General features: G+C 46.0%; 1 protein-coding gene across 7 annotated transcripts in view; it reads right to left on the bottom strand.

Moving 5' to 3' along the window:
• The window catches only part of PIKFYVE (phosphoinositide kinase, FYVE-type zinc finger containing), a 103,914-nt gene that overhangs the window by 36,955 nt on the left and 54,696 nt on the right, over positions 1 to 12,263 (bottom strand). For all 7 annotated transcript variants that reach the window (XM_084819038.1, XM_084819030.1, XM_084819005.1 and 4 more), the window contains 7 exons: positions 10,338 to 10,518; positions 10,060 to 10,134; positions 7,550 to 7,657; positions 6,542 to 6,682; positions 5,509 to 5,635; positions 1,954 to 3,116; positions 706 to 806 (listed from right to left, as the gene is read on the bottom strand). In XM_084819038.1, coding sequence (XP_084675164.1) covers positions 706 to 806; positions 1,954 to 3,116; positions 5,509 to 5,635; positions 6,542 to 6,682; positions 7,550 to 7,657; positions 10,060 to 10,134; positions 10,338 to 10,518 — 1,896 coding nt within the window. The remainder of the gene's footprint in view (positions 1 to 705; positions 807 to 1,953; positions 3,117 to 5,508; positions 5,636 to 6,541; positions 6,683 to 7,549; positions 7,658 to 10,059; positions 10,135 to 10,337; positions 10,519 to 12,263) is intronic.

Here is a 12,263-nt window from a genome sequence, read left to right as displayed (position 1 = left end):
TGTCATTAAACAACTGGGAGCCAAAATCCCTTGCTGACCTACTGGAAATCACCCAGAGATCCACCAGTAGACCCCAATCTATCTTCTGCCCACCTCTGGTCTAAGTAGCATAAAAGCATGTCCAAATCTTAGAAATGGCTTAATTTTAGTGAGCCAAGCCACTTCTTTAGGCAAGTCACATTTTAAAAACCTGCCACTGCACTTTTGATTTGCAAGGAGATTCACAGAAATGGCAGCATTCTCGACTTAGCACAAGGCTTTGGGGATTAGGTCTCCCGATTCTTGGAGGCCAGGGGGCCAACAAATCTGGCTCCTTGCTATCTTAAGCATTATGTTCAGGAAGGGGGTAGGAAAAGTATATTTGTCTTCTCAGGCTAGGGGCTGGAGACGGACAATCAAATTCCTTAAGGGATAGATAGGGAACTGTAGGGAGATCTGTCTCACTGCTTATCTTCCAACATCTTCTCTAACTGGGGAGATCCTTGGAGAAGCTGCAATGCTGTAGGTTTTTCAGTTCTGTGTGCAAGTCTCCTGGTCCAAGATGGGGGAAGAGACACAAGTCTATGCTCCTTTGCAGCCCTCCCCTCCATTGCCCAGGGTCCTGCACCAGGTATAAACCACAGCGCTCCCATCTCGTCTGAACACAGAAATATTTAGGACACATTTTGGTTACTTGGGGGAGGGGGAGAGGAATTAATTTCACACCATGGGCTAACGCAGGCACTTGGCGCATTGCTGGATTGGGCTGAAGAGCTGCTGAATAAGACACAGAGCCTCTGGTGGTTGGCAGGGCTGAGACAGTCCACCTGGCAAGACACATCCCGGTAAAATAGTTAATACACCATTTCCAACTGTGCAGTATAATATTTCAAGAAAACAGGAGGAGGTGAGCATCCAAAGTAGATCACAAAGAAGAGAAACGGGTTCTCAGGATGCAAGATAGAATTTATTATAAGAAGCCCAACAAGTTTCAGCCTTTTAAAATGTATTGTTGTTGTTTTGTTATTTTAGGCCTTCTTCAGGAGGTGAAGAAAAAGGTCTGCAGAATTTTTTCAGCAAAAGATTGTCTCCTGTGTCAATCTACTGGTGATTCTAGACACAGAATCTTTTTTTCTTTACCCCTGAAAAAGGCCTAAAATAATAATAATTCTAAAAGGCTGAAACGCGTTAGGCTTCTTATAATAAATTCTGTCTTGCATCCTGAGAACCTGTTTCTCTTCTTTGCGATCAATATAATATTTCAGAAGAGAATGGATTTAACCCCAGGGCAACTTAAACTGGATATTTATTTTTGAGTATACTTTGCATAATTGCCCAAGTCATGCAATTACTACAGACAGGGGTAGGGTTTGGGATAATGCTAGGACAGTATTTTAAGATGCACGAAGTATTAAGCACATTTTTCACTTGCACGGGAATGGCTCACCCCAGGTCCCTCTCCCACATTCAGTTTATTTTCAAAGCAGCCATTGCAAGGTCACACATATGTCACCACCTCTGGGTTTTGAAGGCATTTTTTTGTTGTTCCTTCCTTTGACTTGTTCCATTCTGGGACTATATTCTCTCTCCCTCTCTCACACACACACCACTTCCCCTCTTGCCTCCTTCCCTGGCTGGCAAGCTTTAGAAGGACGCCCCAGATGCCCTGTTCTAGTCCTCTCCTAATTCCAATGTTGAAACAGTGCCTCAGCCCACACATTCTTACACATACAGCAGCTGGCCACATGCATCCAGCTGCATGCGAAGATTCAGTGCAGCCACTTCCCACAGAGATGGCTGTCAGTGAATTGGGTTGCTTGGAAGGCAGGATAAATGAAGGTGGTCCAACTTCAAGACATTTAGGAAATGTTGCTGTAGGGTTAGCATTAGTCTAAAATGAAATATTTCTTTAAGATTGGGGCAGGGGGATCTCTTTTCCTTCTAAGTCCCCAAAGTCCCAAACAAAGTACTTACTTTATGAGACCATAGAGATTCATTCTGAATAAACCCCCTGTCATCATCATCACTCCTGACTCCAAATTTCACACCAGATGTCTCTTTAGACTGTGCAAATGGGTCCAAGTCTTTCTGCACAATCCTTCCTCCCCTGGCCCGGAAGTCAGCCACCATTCTGGCCAAACTCTGGCTGTTGTTCAGATGCTCTGCAATTCTGGTGCTAACAAGCTCATGGGAAGGTAAGATCTGCACCGGCTTGGCTTGGATGCTTCCATTCATTCCCTGCAGCCCAGACAGATCCCTTAACAGCTGTTTCTTCCTTCTGCTGTCCAGCTCTTTGTACTCCTTGTTGAGATGAGGAGACACATAGACCTGCTCCAGGAAATATTCCCTGGTGGGACATCTCATGCCTCTCTCTGTTAGCAGGAAGGGCTCTCGGAATGTGATTACAGGGGAAACACAGAGAATAAGGTCCTTCAGCTCTTGCTTAAATGCCAGAGAGAAGGCTTTGAGACGATCCTCAGAGGAGGTCACTTCCTCTGTGACATACAATCCAGTGTCATCTTGCAGGGGGTCCCTAAATTCCCTGGTTTGACTTTTGGGCTCCTGGAAGTCATCCATGACCCCCAGATTCTCCAGCTGCTCACTAGCCAAAATCCCCAGCTGATGGTCAGTCAGGTTGAGGGCTAACAATGGCTCTGGCACTAATCTTGACGTAATGAAGGGTGTTCTGTATGAAGGATCCATCGGGATATGCTCTTGGCATCTCTGGACAGCAGCTTCTTGTAGATCACCATTATCCTGGTCATCCTCTTCCGTCAATGTTCTTTGCTCCAGGGAGCTGATCTCATCTGAAGACCCCAACTCAGAGATCACAGGCAGCTTGTCGGAGGCCGCATCTGCTGTGCTGACTTCTCTGTTCAACAGCTCTTGCTGCCCATTCTCTTCCCCCTGCCCTTCGATCACAGCGTGAAAAGAGCCATTTTGGGTCAACATTGGGGGCATGGCAAACTCATCCATAAGGAAGGATATTTCCAGTTGGGAGTGATATGCCACACAGATCATAAAAATAAGGATCTCCTTCACGCGAGCCAACTCATAATCGCCTGCACCACGCAGCTTGATGGTGCAACCCAGGTGCTGGGGGCATCCTTCAAAAAACATCAGTGTTTTTGTTTGTTCTGAAAGGGAGAAGAGTTGGGGTTACCTCTTTTGGGAAAAAAATATGGGAGGCCTAGCTTGGCCAGCTTGAATACACATTACAGCAATATAAACAGGCTGAACATGATTCAGAACATAGGCTAGTCTTCCCCCAGAAATCTTATTAATTTCCAACATTTCCATCCCACCTTTCAAAACATTAAGGTTCCCCCAGGCCACTTAAAAAAAGTAATAATGCAACTGAGTTGTTCGAACTATTAAAATCATCCAAAACAAAACATGCAATTACAGCCAAACACTAAATAAGAATGCAGAGATCTGGCCAGAATATCACCAGCCAGCCAAGTCCTTCAAAAGCTTTGCCAAATAAGGATGTTCTGTCAGTCTCCTATAGAACAGCAGAGAAGTAACTTAAAAGGCTCTCTTAGGGAGGGACTTCTACAAAAGGTGCAACCCACTGAAGAAGCCCTCTTTTTTTCTTCTTTGCTTATATGGATGATATGCTTTATATGATATATCAACTATATGATTTCCTAGCACTTTCTTATATGATGCATCTGATTAATTGGACTTCAAGTCCACAAAAGTGTATGCCGTAATATATTTGTCTGTGTTTAAGATGTTGTAAGTCACTTTGTTGTTTATGCTGCAACTGACTAACACAGTTACCTCTCTGGAAGTTCCTTACATGGGTCAGTCTGGGCTCTGAAAGCATACTGAACGGAGTCAGAAGAACATGGATGTATTCCCCACTGAGATGAGTAAAGGAATCACTTTAGGGAGGAGGGGAAAAAAGTGGTGTGAGTCTACCTTGACCAAAAACTATCAAGGGGCTACAGCAACTCCCCTATGAGGAAAGGTTGCAACTGCTACGATGGTTTAGTTCGGAGAAAAGGCGAGTAAGGCGAAACATGTTAGAGATGTACGAAATTATGCATGGCGTGGAGAATGTGGATAGGGAGACACTTTTCTCCCTCTCATAATACTAGAACTCGGGGCCATCCCATGAAGCTGATTGGAGGGAGATTCAGGACAGATAAAAGGACAGATTCATGGAATTCGCTACCGCAAGATGTAGTGATGGCCACCATTTTGGATGGCTTTAAAAGGGGGCTAGACAAATTCCTGGAGAAGGCTATCAATGGCTACTGGTCCTGATGGCTATATGCTACCTTCAGTATCAAAGGCACTATGCCTATGTACAGCAGTTGCTGGGGAATGCTACTGGGAGGGTGCTGTGGCACTCGTATCCTGCTTGTGGGTTCCTGGTCAACAGCTGGCTGGCCACTGTGTGAACAGAATGCTGGACTAGATGGACCCTTGGTCTGATCCAGCAGGGCTCTTATGTTCTTAAAAAAAAGATTAAAAATGCAAGAGGCTATTTATAATGTCAATCAAACTAGATGATTTAACATATGATTATCAGCCTGAGCTACAAATCCAAAAGTCCCTGGTTTGAATCTTGCCTCTGTTTACTAAATGGCCTTAGGCAAGCCACTGCTTCAGCCTTAGCCCTGCCATCCGCAACATGGGGTTGGATCCAACCCATGTGCAAGCGGGAGTCCACTTCCCTGCCCTCTCCTCCGCCATGTGCCTCCCCACTCAGATCTGCTCTGGAGTCCCCAAGCCCTCCAAAGCAGATTGGAAGGCACGTACTGGGCTGCGGGAGGGGGGATCCATTCTGCCCGTGGTTCTGTCCTGTGGAACTGGATACAACTCACAGCGGTATCACCGCCTTAGCTACAGGGTTGTTGTACAAACTGCATGATATAAAGCACTCTGAACCTTCAAAAAGCACTCTATAAATGCCAAGTATTGTTATTAGTGTTGCCAACCCTATAACATTTACTTTCTTTTCATTTTAATCATGGCTTGGGCTTTAAAGAAGCCATGACTGACATGATTTTAAAAAAAATGTTATAGGGTTGGCAATGCTAGTAGTAGTAGCAGTAGTAGTAGTAGTAGTAATAATAATAATAATAATAATAATACTTGGCGTACAGATATAGATACACACATACAAATAAGAGAGAGAGAGATTGGTGTAAAGCGGCATGCCAGCAAAGCAACAAGAAGGCTCTGGATCCACTGTGGATGCCATCAGTCTTAAGGTAAAATGTATGAGAAAGATAGAAAGACCAACAGGAGAGTAGTAAAAAATATATATTTTAAGCTAAGCATTTCGGCTTTCACCCTCATCGGTAGCTGGGCTGTTAAGTGGGTATCAGGAGTGGCAGTCTGGAATGCCTGGAGATGCAAGTTTCTTAGGAGAAAAAATCTGGAGGACAATTCGTAAGCATTATACCACTCATACCTCTGTTTTTTTCTCCGAAGGAACTTTCATCTCCAGGCATTCCATCAACACTATTTCCAGGCAAACAAGGTTAGGTAAGGACTTCCTGCTGTACTCACCATTAGGCAACTGAAATACTTGAATGTAAAATTTATGGCAGGTTCCCAGGTGTGGTTTGGTCAGCAACTGATCCATTGACATCAGTACATCTCCCTGAGTCATCCGACTTACTCTGTCCAAGACATGCTGCAAAACATTGATTAGATAAATAATGCTTTGCACTTTACCTCTCACTTAGCTTAATCAAGGGAGAGGAAGAGAGAGAGAGAGAATAAAAGGCTATGGTGAAAACTGAAACCACAGTGTAAATATTATTATCAATTAAATCTCAACTGTAGGTATATGGTCTACGAAAAATAAAAGAGTCCCAGAACTGCCACTAGACAACAGCAACTGCACAATTGTACAATCGGCATGTTTTCCTAAAATTAAACTGCTGTGCTTTAGCAGCATTTGAGATATTTTGGCAAAGACTGGGGAAGAAGAGATGACAATCAGGTCAAGATACCACAAGATGTAATGATGGCAAACTTGGACAGCTTTAAAAGGGGATCAGAGAAAGGATAAGGCTACCAGTGGCTTCCAGGGTGGGAGGAATGCTCTTGCACTCCTGTCCTGCTTGTGGGCTTCCCATTAGTATCTGGTTGGCCCCGATGGGAACACACTGCTGGACTGGATAAGGTTTTGGACTGATCCAGCACAGCAGTTCTTGAAGGACTGGGTAACGGGCAGAGCAGCAAGAGGCTGTGCATGGGAGGGACACAATGTTGTAAAGGGCATAAACTGCCCCCCAATCTCTCATTCAAGCCCTCGCCAGAATTTCTAAAACTTTTTTTAAAATAATGCTCATCTCAATGAAGCCATAAACCACTCCTTTAAAAAGGAAATGCGGTTCTTCAGAATCCTGCTTACAGGTTGCACTCTCACACAGCACCCTAACCAAAGACAAACAGCAAATGGACGCTGGCATCCCGCTGAGAATCTCTCAGATCGTATTTAAGGAGTAGCACCACCAGCCTTCTTTAACTTTTATTCACTGCAAATGCTCCGAGGCACCAAACCACAACTTTGTGTAGAAACTCTAGCACTTACCGGCTTAACGTTAATGACCAAAGCAATGCCATGTTCCAGCAGCATGTCCTGGGCAATACGGGAGACGGTTTTTTCAACCAGGACCAAAGTAGGCCTGACGTCCACTATCCGCTGAACGTAGTTCTTCAAGAACTCCCTTTCCTAGCATGGCAAATGCAGGCATGACAGTCAGTAGGGAAGCATTTGAGGACTAAGATCAGGAAGCATTTGAGGACTAAGTCTGCCTAAGGATGAAAAACAGAAGCACGCCTCCTTGAAGGTCTTCTTAAAACTAATGGAACACTCCTAACCAAGGGGGTGGGGACTGGGAAGGTCAACACCATGCTAGTGTGGGTACCATCGATGTGCAAAATGGAAAGTGCTTAAAGGAACTGGCCCTAAGGGAGGGGCTATCGCTCAATTCGTAGAGCACATGCCTTGGATGCAGAAGGCCCCAGGTTCAATCCCTGGCACCTCAGGGTAGGGCGAAGAAAGAATCCTGCCTGGAACTCTGGACAGCTGCTGCCATCAGTGTTAACAATACTGGGCTAATGGACCAAGGGTCAGTATAAGGCAGCTTCCTATGTTCCGATGACCACTGACCAAGAAAAAGTAGGGAGAGATGAAGTTCTGGAATGTCAACAAGACACAGACTACTTTAAGATACAAAATGGTTAGGTCTGTTTTTAAAAAACATTTAAAGGAACACTTCCAAAAAATCTGTCCTAGTATTCGCAGATTAAATTATTTCAATAATTTTCTCAGTGGCCCATCACAGATGCAACGTTCCAATGTCCTCAGAGACGAGAAGCGTGTTGTAGGGCTGCAGAGCCCTTCCCCTCCCTTTCTTGAATTAGCCATGGGGCAGCATTACATCTGCTCCTATGTTAACACCAGCTTTCCCCTAGAGCCAGGGTGGGCAACACACACACACACACATCGTCCTTTTGTGCAGCCCCCACCACTGCACCTTAGCTTGTTTTGATGTGTCAAGGATAAAGAGGACAAAGAAAAGGAAACTCTCCCAACCTGAAGGACAATGGGATCTATGCACGTAAATTTTGTTTCTTCTCTGTAGAGGTATTCGATGGAACACTTCAGCAGAAGAATTTTGGGGGTTTTGATACAGGAGTTCATCTAGAAAGAGACAAGGGTGTGAAATGTATTCCTTTGCAATTCTGTATCACATAAAAACCCTTCCTGAAAAGGTTCAATGGGAAGGGCCATAGTTCATCAGTGCAGCACCAGCTTTGCACACAGAAGGTCCCAGGTTCCATCTCCGAATCCCCTGAAGAGCCTCTGCCAGTCAGTGCAGACAATACTGACCAATGTTATAGTATTTCTGACATCCCCTCCTAACCGGGTAACACTCAAAAGGAATCAGGGAAGTCAGGTAAAGCCTCCACTTATATTTACAGGAGGAACTGTAAGCCTATGTGTACATGGGCAGTGAGCCTATGTTCACCAGTTGCTGGGGAACATGGGCGGGAGGGTGCTGTTGCGCTCATGCCCTGGTTGTGGGTTTCCAGTCGGCAGCTGGTCGGCCACTGTGTGAACAGAATGCTGGACTAGATGGACCCTTGGTCTGATCCAGCAGGGCTCTTCTCCTGTTCTTATGGAACTGTTAGTCCTGATAAATCCAATAACCTCTGGTCAATGTCTTCAGGTGAGGACAACTGCACTCCCCCGGTTGAATTGGGAGTCCTAACAGGTCCCCTACTACTGGAAGGCAACAGCCAGTCCCAGAGGCCTTTGCACTCTTTGGAGACTTCTGATTTCCCAATGGAAGGGGAGCATGTCAGGCCAACAGCAGCTGGGCTGCAAAGACAAAGGCGGGAAGGGGGACCCATAACAATCAGGACAGGGACGACATGCAGCCAGCCACTTGGCAGTCACGAGCTAGGCCAGTGTTCCCCAAGCTGGCACCCTCCAGGTGAGCTGCATTGCACCTCCCACCAGCCCCAGCCAGCATGGCCAGGGGTGGTGGGATTTGTAGTCCAACACATCTGAAGGGCACCAGGGTGGGGAAGGCTGAACTGGGCAGTTAATGCAAACCAAACGCTATTCTGCTCATACGGAAAGCCGTCTACCAAGCGCTGGTCTAGAATAAGCCCTACTTGGGAAGCCTATGACAGCCTGGTGCCCTCCAGACGTGTTGGACTGCAACACCCATAATTCACAGCCAGCACAGTCATACTGGCTAGGAATTATGGGAGTTGCAGTCCAACACGTCTGGAGGGCACCAGGTCAGGACAGTGGTCTATGACTTGTGGCATCATCCCCCTTCCCACAGTCCTGTGCCTATCTGAACACACATTCTGCTAACCACATATTTGGCAGGATGTGCATGTTTGGAATCAAGAACAGCAGGGTGGGAAAGATCAAGAGCAAAAAAAACTGTTACAGAATGACTGGGTTCACACAACATGCCAGCCCATCGTGGGTGACAAGCCATTGTGGGTTGCTGTGTCGTCTGAACCCAGACCAAATCCTGCAAGGTGGCTTGTGCATGGGCAACAAGCCACCCCAACAACCCATGGTTTGTTCTTGAGGTTGTTGTACCCACAATGGGTTGGCATGCCATCCCCATCTGTCAAGTGCTCAACATTACCCACTCAGCAAGGAGATCCCCAGGATTTAAAGGGTTGCCCCGACCCCTGGGGGTGCCCTCCTCACAGTCCACCCCGGCCAGAGTTGTGCACGCCACCCCCTTCTGTGCTCCCACCCGCAGAAACTGGTTCTAGTTTGGCAGCTGTCAAACTAGACACAGTTACTGCAACTGGGAGCAAAAAAAGGGGTGTGCACTTTTCTATGAGAAACAGTTGCTGGAGACTCAGGCAAGTGGGGATTCGAAGCAGGGCACCCCCAAGGTTCAGGGCAACCCTGTTAATCCTGGGGATAACCTGGCTAAGGGGTGATCTACACCCCAATTCCACACATGTCAACTGTCAAAAGCTGTAAACCGGCCTATATACCGTCTTGTCTTGCCTGTTACCTTGTATGTTTGACAGCTCAAACACACAAGGCGCCAAGCAAGGGAAGCCTGTATAATTCTGACAGTTGGAGCTGCACACTTGCACAACTCTGAAAACCTGTAAAAAAAAAAAAGAGTTTTTAAATGGGCTATTTGCATACATTCCCCAAGGCCGGTTTTGTGCAAATAAATGTCCCTGTTTTGTGCAAATAAATGTTTTTAAAGGCTTCGACTGTGACCGGGGTCATGATCGGAGCAGGGATGGGAAACCTGGTGGCAGACAAAACAGATTTTGCCACCACATCCCCTGGGATACCATGTGTAACTGGGCTGGAGAGATGAGGGGGAGAACAATCCACGGTAAGCCCATTTGTCTGCCGGGCTCACCGTGGGTTGTTCTGACGACATCCCACACTGCGTGACTTATTCCGCAGGGTGGGTTGTCGTGACGTGCAAACTCACGCGCTGTGTTCATTTAGGAATTACATGGATCATTAGACATGAATCATTTCACTTCGCTCATCCATGCTATCACATTACATAAACTAAAATAGTGGCATCATACCTTTTTATGTGCTATGTTCTTGGTACATACAAAACCGTTCACCACCACCGAGTCAAATTTTTTCCCACCTGGAATCTGGCAAAAGAATCAGGATATTATACCTTATTTCCCCCAGCAAGCCCAATTTGCATGAGGACGCAAAGCTCTTTTAGAACAAGGACTTCTTCCCCTAACATCAAGAAGTTAGCCAGAAAAAGCCAAGAAAACACAACCACCCCAATTTCTTGGGCTAGGCCCACAGGAACAGCCCAAAAACTCTCCACATCACATGAACTCACTTTTTTGATATGGACGAACTGGCGGATGTCCATGTCATCATCCCGGTTCTTGACATCGGGCCGGACTGTCTGAACCACCTGGCAGACCACAGGGACGATGATGTCCCTCCAGGAGAGGGAGAGTGATTCATTGTAGAGCAGTTGTTGAAGCAGTGCCATCATGTGGCTGTGATTAGCTGAGCTGTAGGGAAAGTTAAAAAAAACCATGGCTAACGTTCAGGAGAGAGGAGGGGGCCACATTCCTTTTATCAGTGCTGGGGTACATCCTTCAAATGCAGACATTCCTTCTTGCCCGGCAGTGCATTTGCAATGTCAAGTGGCTGGAGTGAGACTCTTGGGAGTTACAAAAGGACAGCTCAGGGCTCCCCAAGCAGAGGAGGGCCAATTCATATATTTATAACTGTGGGGGTAAAAATCCTTGCATGCAGCCTTGGCCCCAAATCTATTATGTATTTATCACATTTCTATACTGCCCAGTAGCCGAAGCTCTCTGTGCAGTTCACAACAATTAAAACTATAAAATACAACACAAGTTGCAATACAAAAGTTTAAAAGTTTAACACTACAGTATAAAATAGAAGTAAAGACCAAAAATAAAGCCTAGCAGCAATGCAAAGATTTAAATAACTCAAATGGGGATACATGCGTCTGAAATGGCTCCAATATGCAACGTTGCCAAAGTTACTACATGGGAGAAACCCCTTCAAAGTTAACGGGTTTTCTGAGGCAATCTCTTGGGTCATTTTCACGAGGGTGTGATTTCAAGTCAGATATCTCCCTTTGTGAAAATGGGAGTGTTAACGTTACCATGGCAGGGATATGACTGCTGAAGATACAGATATCTGAAAGAGGCCCAGAACACTTATGTGCTATTTATCTGCAAGAGCTCACTTTCTTCCTGGGCCCAGAGTCAAACAGATGGAAAGAAAAGGAAACTGCAGGCCCTTGGTGATGGGCTAAGATAAGTAACAAAGGGGGGGGGGGCGAATGGACTCCCTCCCATCAGACCAGCACTGATAAAAGGGCTGAATGCATTGTACTGATGGCAAAGGCCAGGAAAGATGCTTAGTGTCATCTCAGAAGAACGTAAGAAGAGCCACGCGGGATCAGCCCAAAGGCCTATCTAGTCCAGCATCCTGTTCACATAGTGGCCAGCTAGATGTCCCTGGGAAACCCACAAGTGGGACATGAGTGCATCGGCACCACCCTCCCACTCATGTTTCCCAGCAACTGGTATACAGAGGCACCCTGCCACTGATACGGGATGCAATATATAACCATCATGACGAGTAGCCACTGATGATCTTGTCCTCCTTATCGTATTCCTTCGCGAATTAAGAGTTCGGGTCAGGGGAGAGAATTGGAGAGAACTCCTACATCACTTGTTTTTGCCAATACCACCCATTGACTTAGAAAACTAATGACAGAGAGACGAAGTCATTCCTGAAAGAACTGTTACAGGATTCCCCTCTCCCCAAGACCTTAATGAGAAACAACACTTTCCAGACACCTCAAGAGTTTCACTAAACCTTCTTTTTCAACCATACAAGAACAAATATTGATTTTTAAAGTGCGTAACTAAATATAGCACTTGCATTCATCACTGTGATGCACCATTGCTATAAAAATGTTTTACAATTTCTTATGCATTCAGTAGTGCCAGCCTGCCCACTTTGACATTTCTTCACACAATGCTGAATAATAATAAGCGCGTGCGATCTGCTGCTGCCACAAAATGACCATAGCTTCAAAGGGGCGGTAGGCAAATGGCGGGGGGGGGGGGGTCTCTCGGCCACCAGAAGTCACAATGCCTAGATGGAGCCATCACATTCAGAGGAAGCGATGGGAGGGCTTGCAGGCTTCTAGGAAGCATCTCCTGGCCACTGCTGGAAACCAGATATTGGGCTAATGTTCTTAACATTGTTT

This window comes from Heloderma suspectum, chromosome 1 (assembly GCF_057233095.1).
Source record: "Heloderma suspectum isolate Gila_16-S chromosome 1, 16-S_ref, whole genome shotgun sequence".
Classification (NCBI taxonomy): Eukaryota; Metazoa; Chordata; class Lepidosauria; order Squamata; family Helodermatidae; genus Heloderma; species Heloderma suspectum.
The sequence above is the reverse complement of the archived record's forward strand: the minus strand, read 5'-3'. Positions and strand labels throughout refer to the sequence as shown.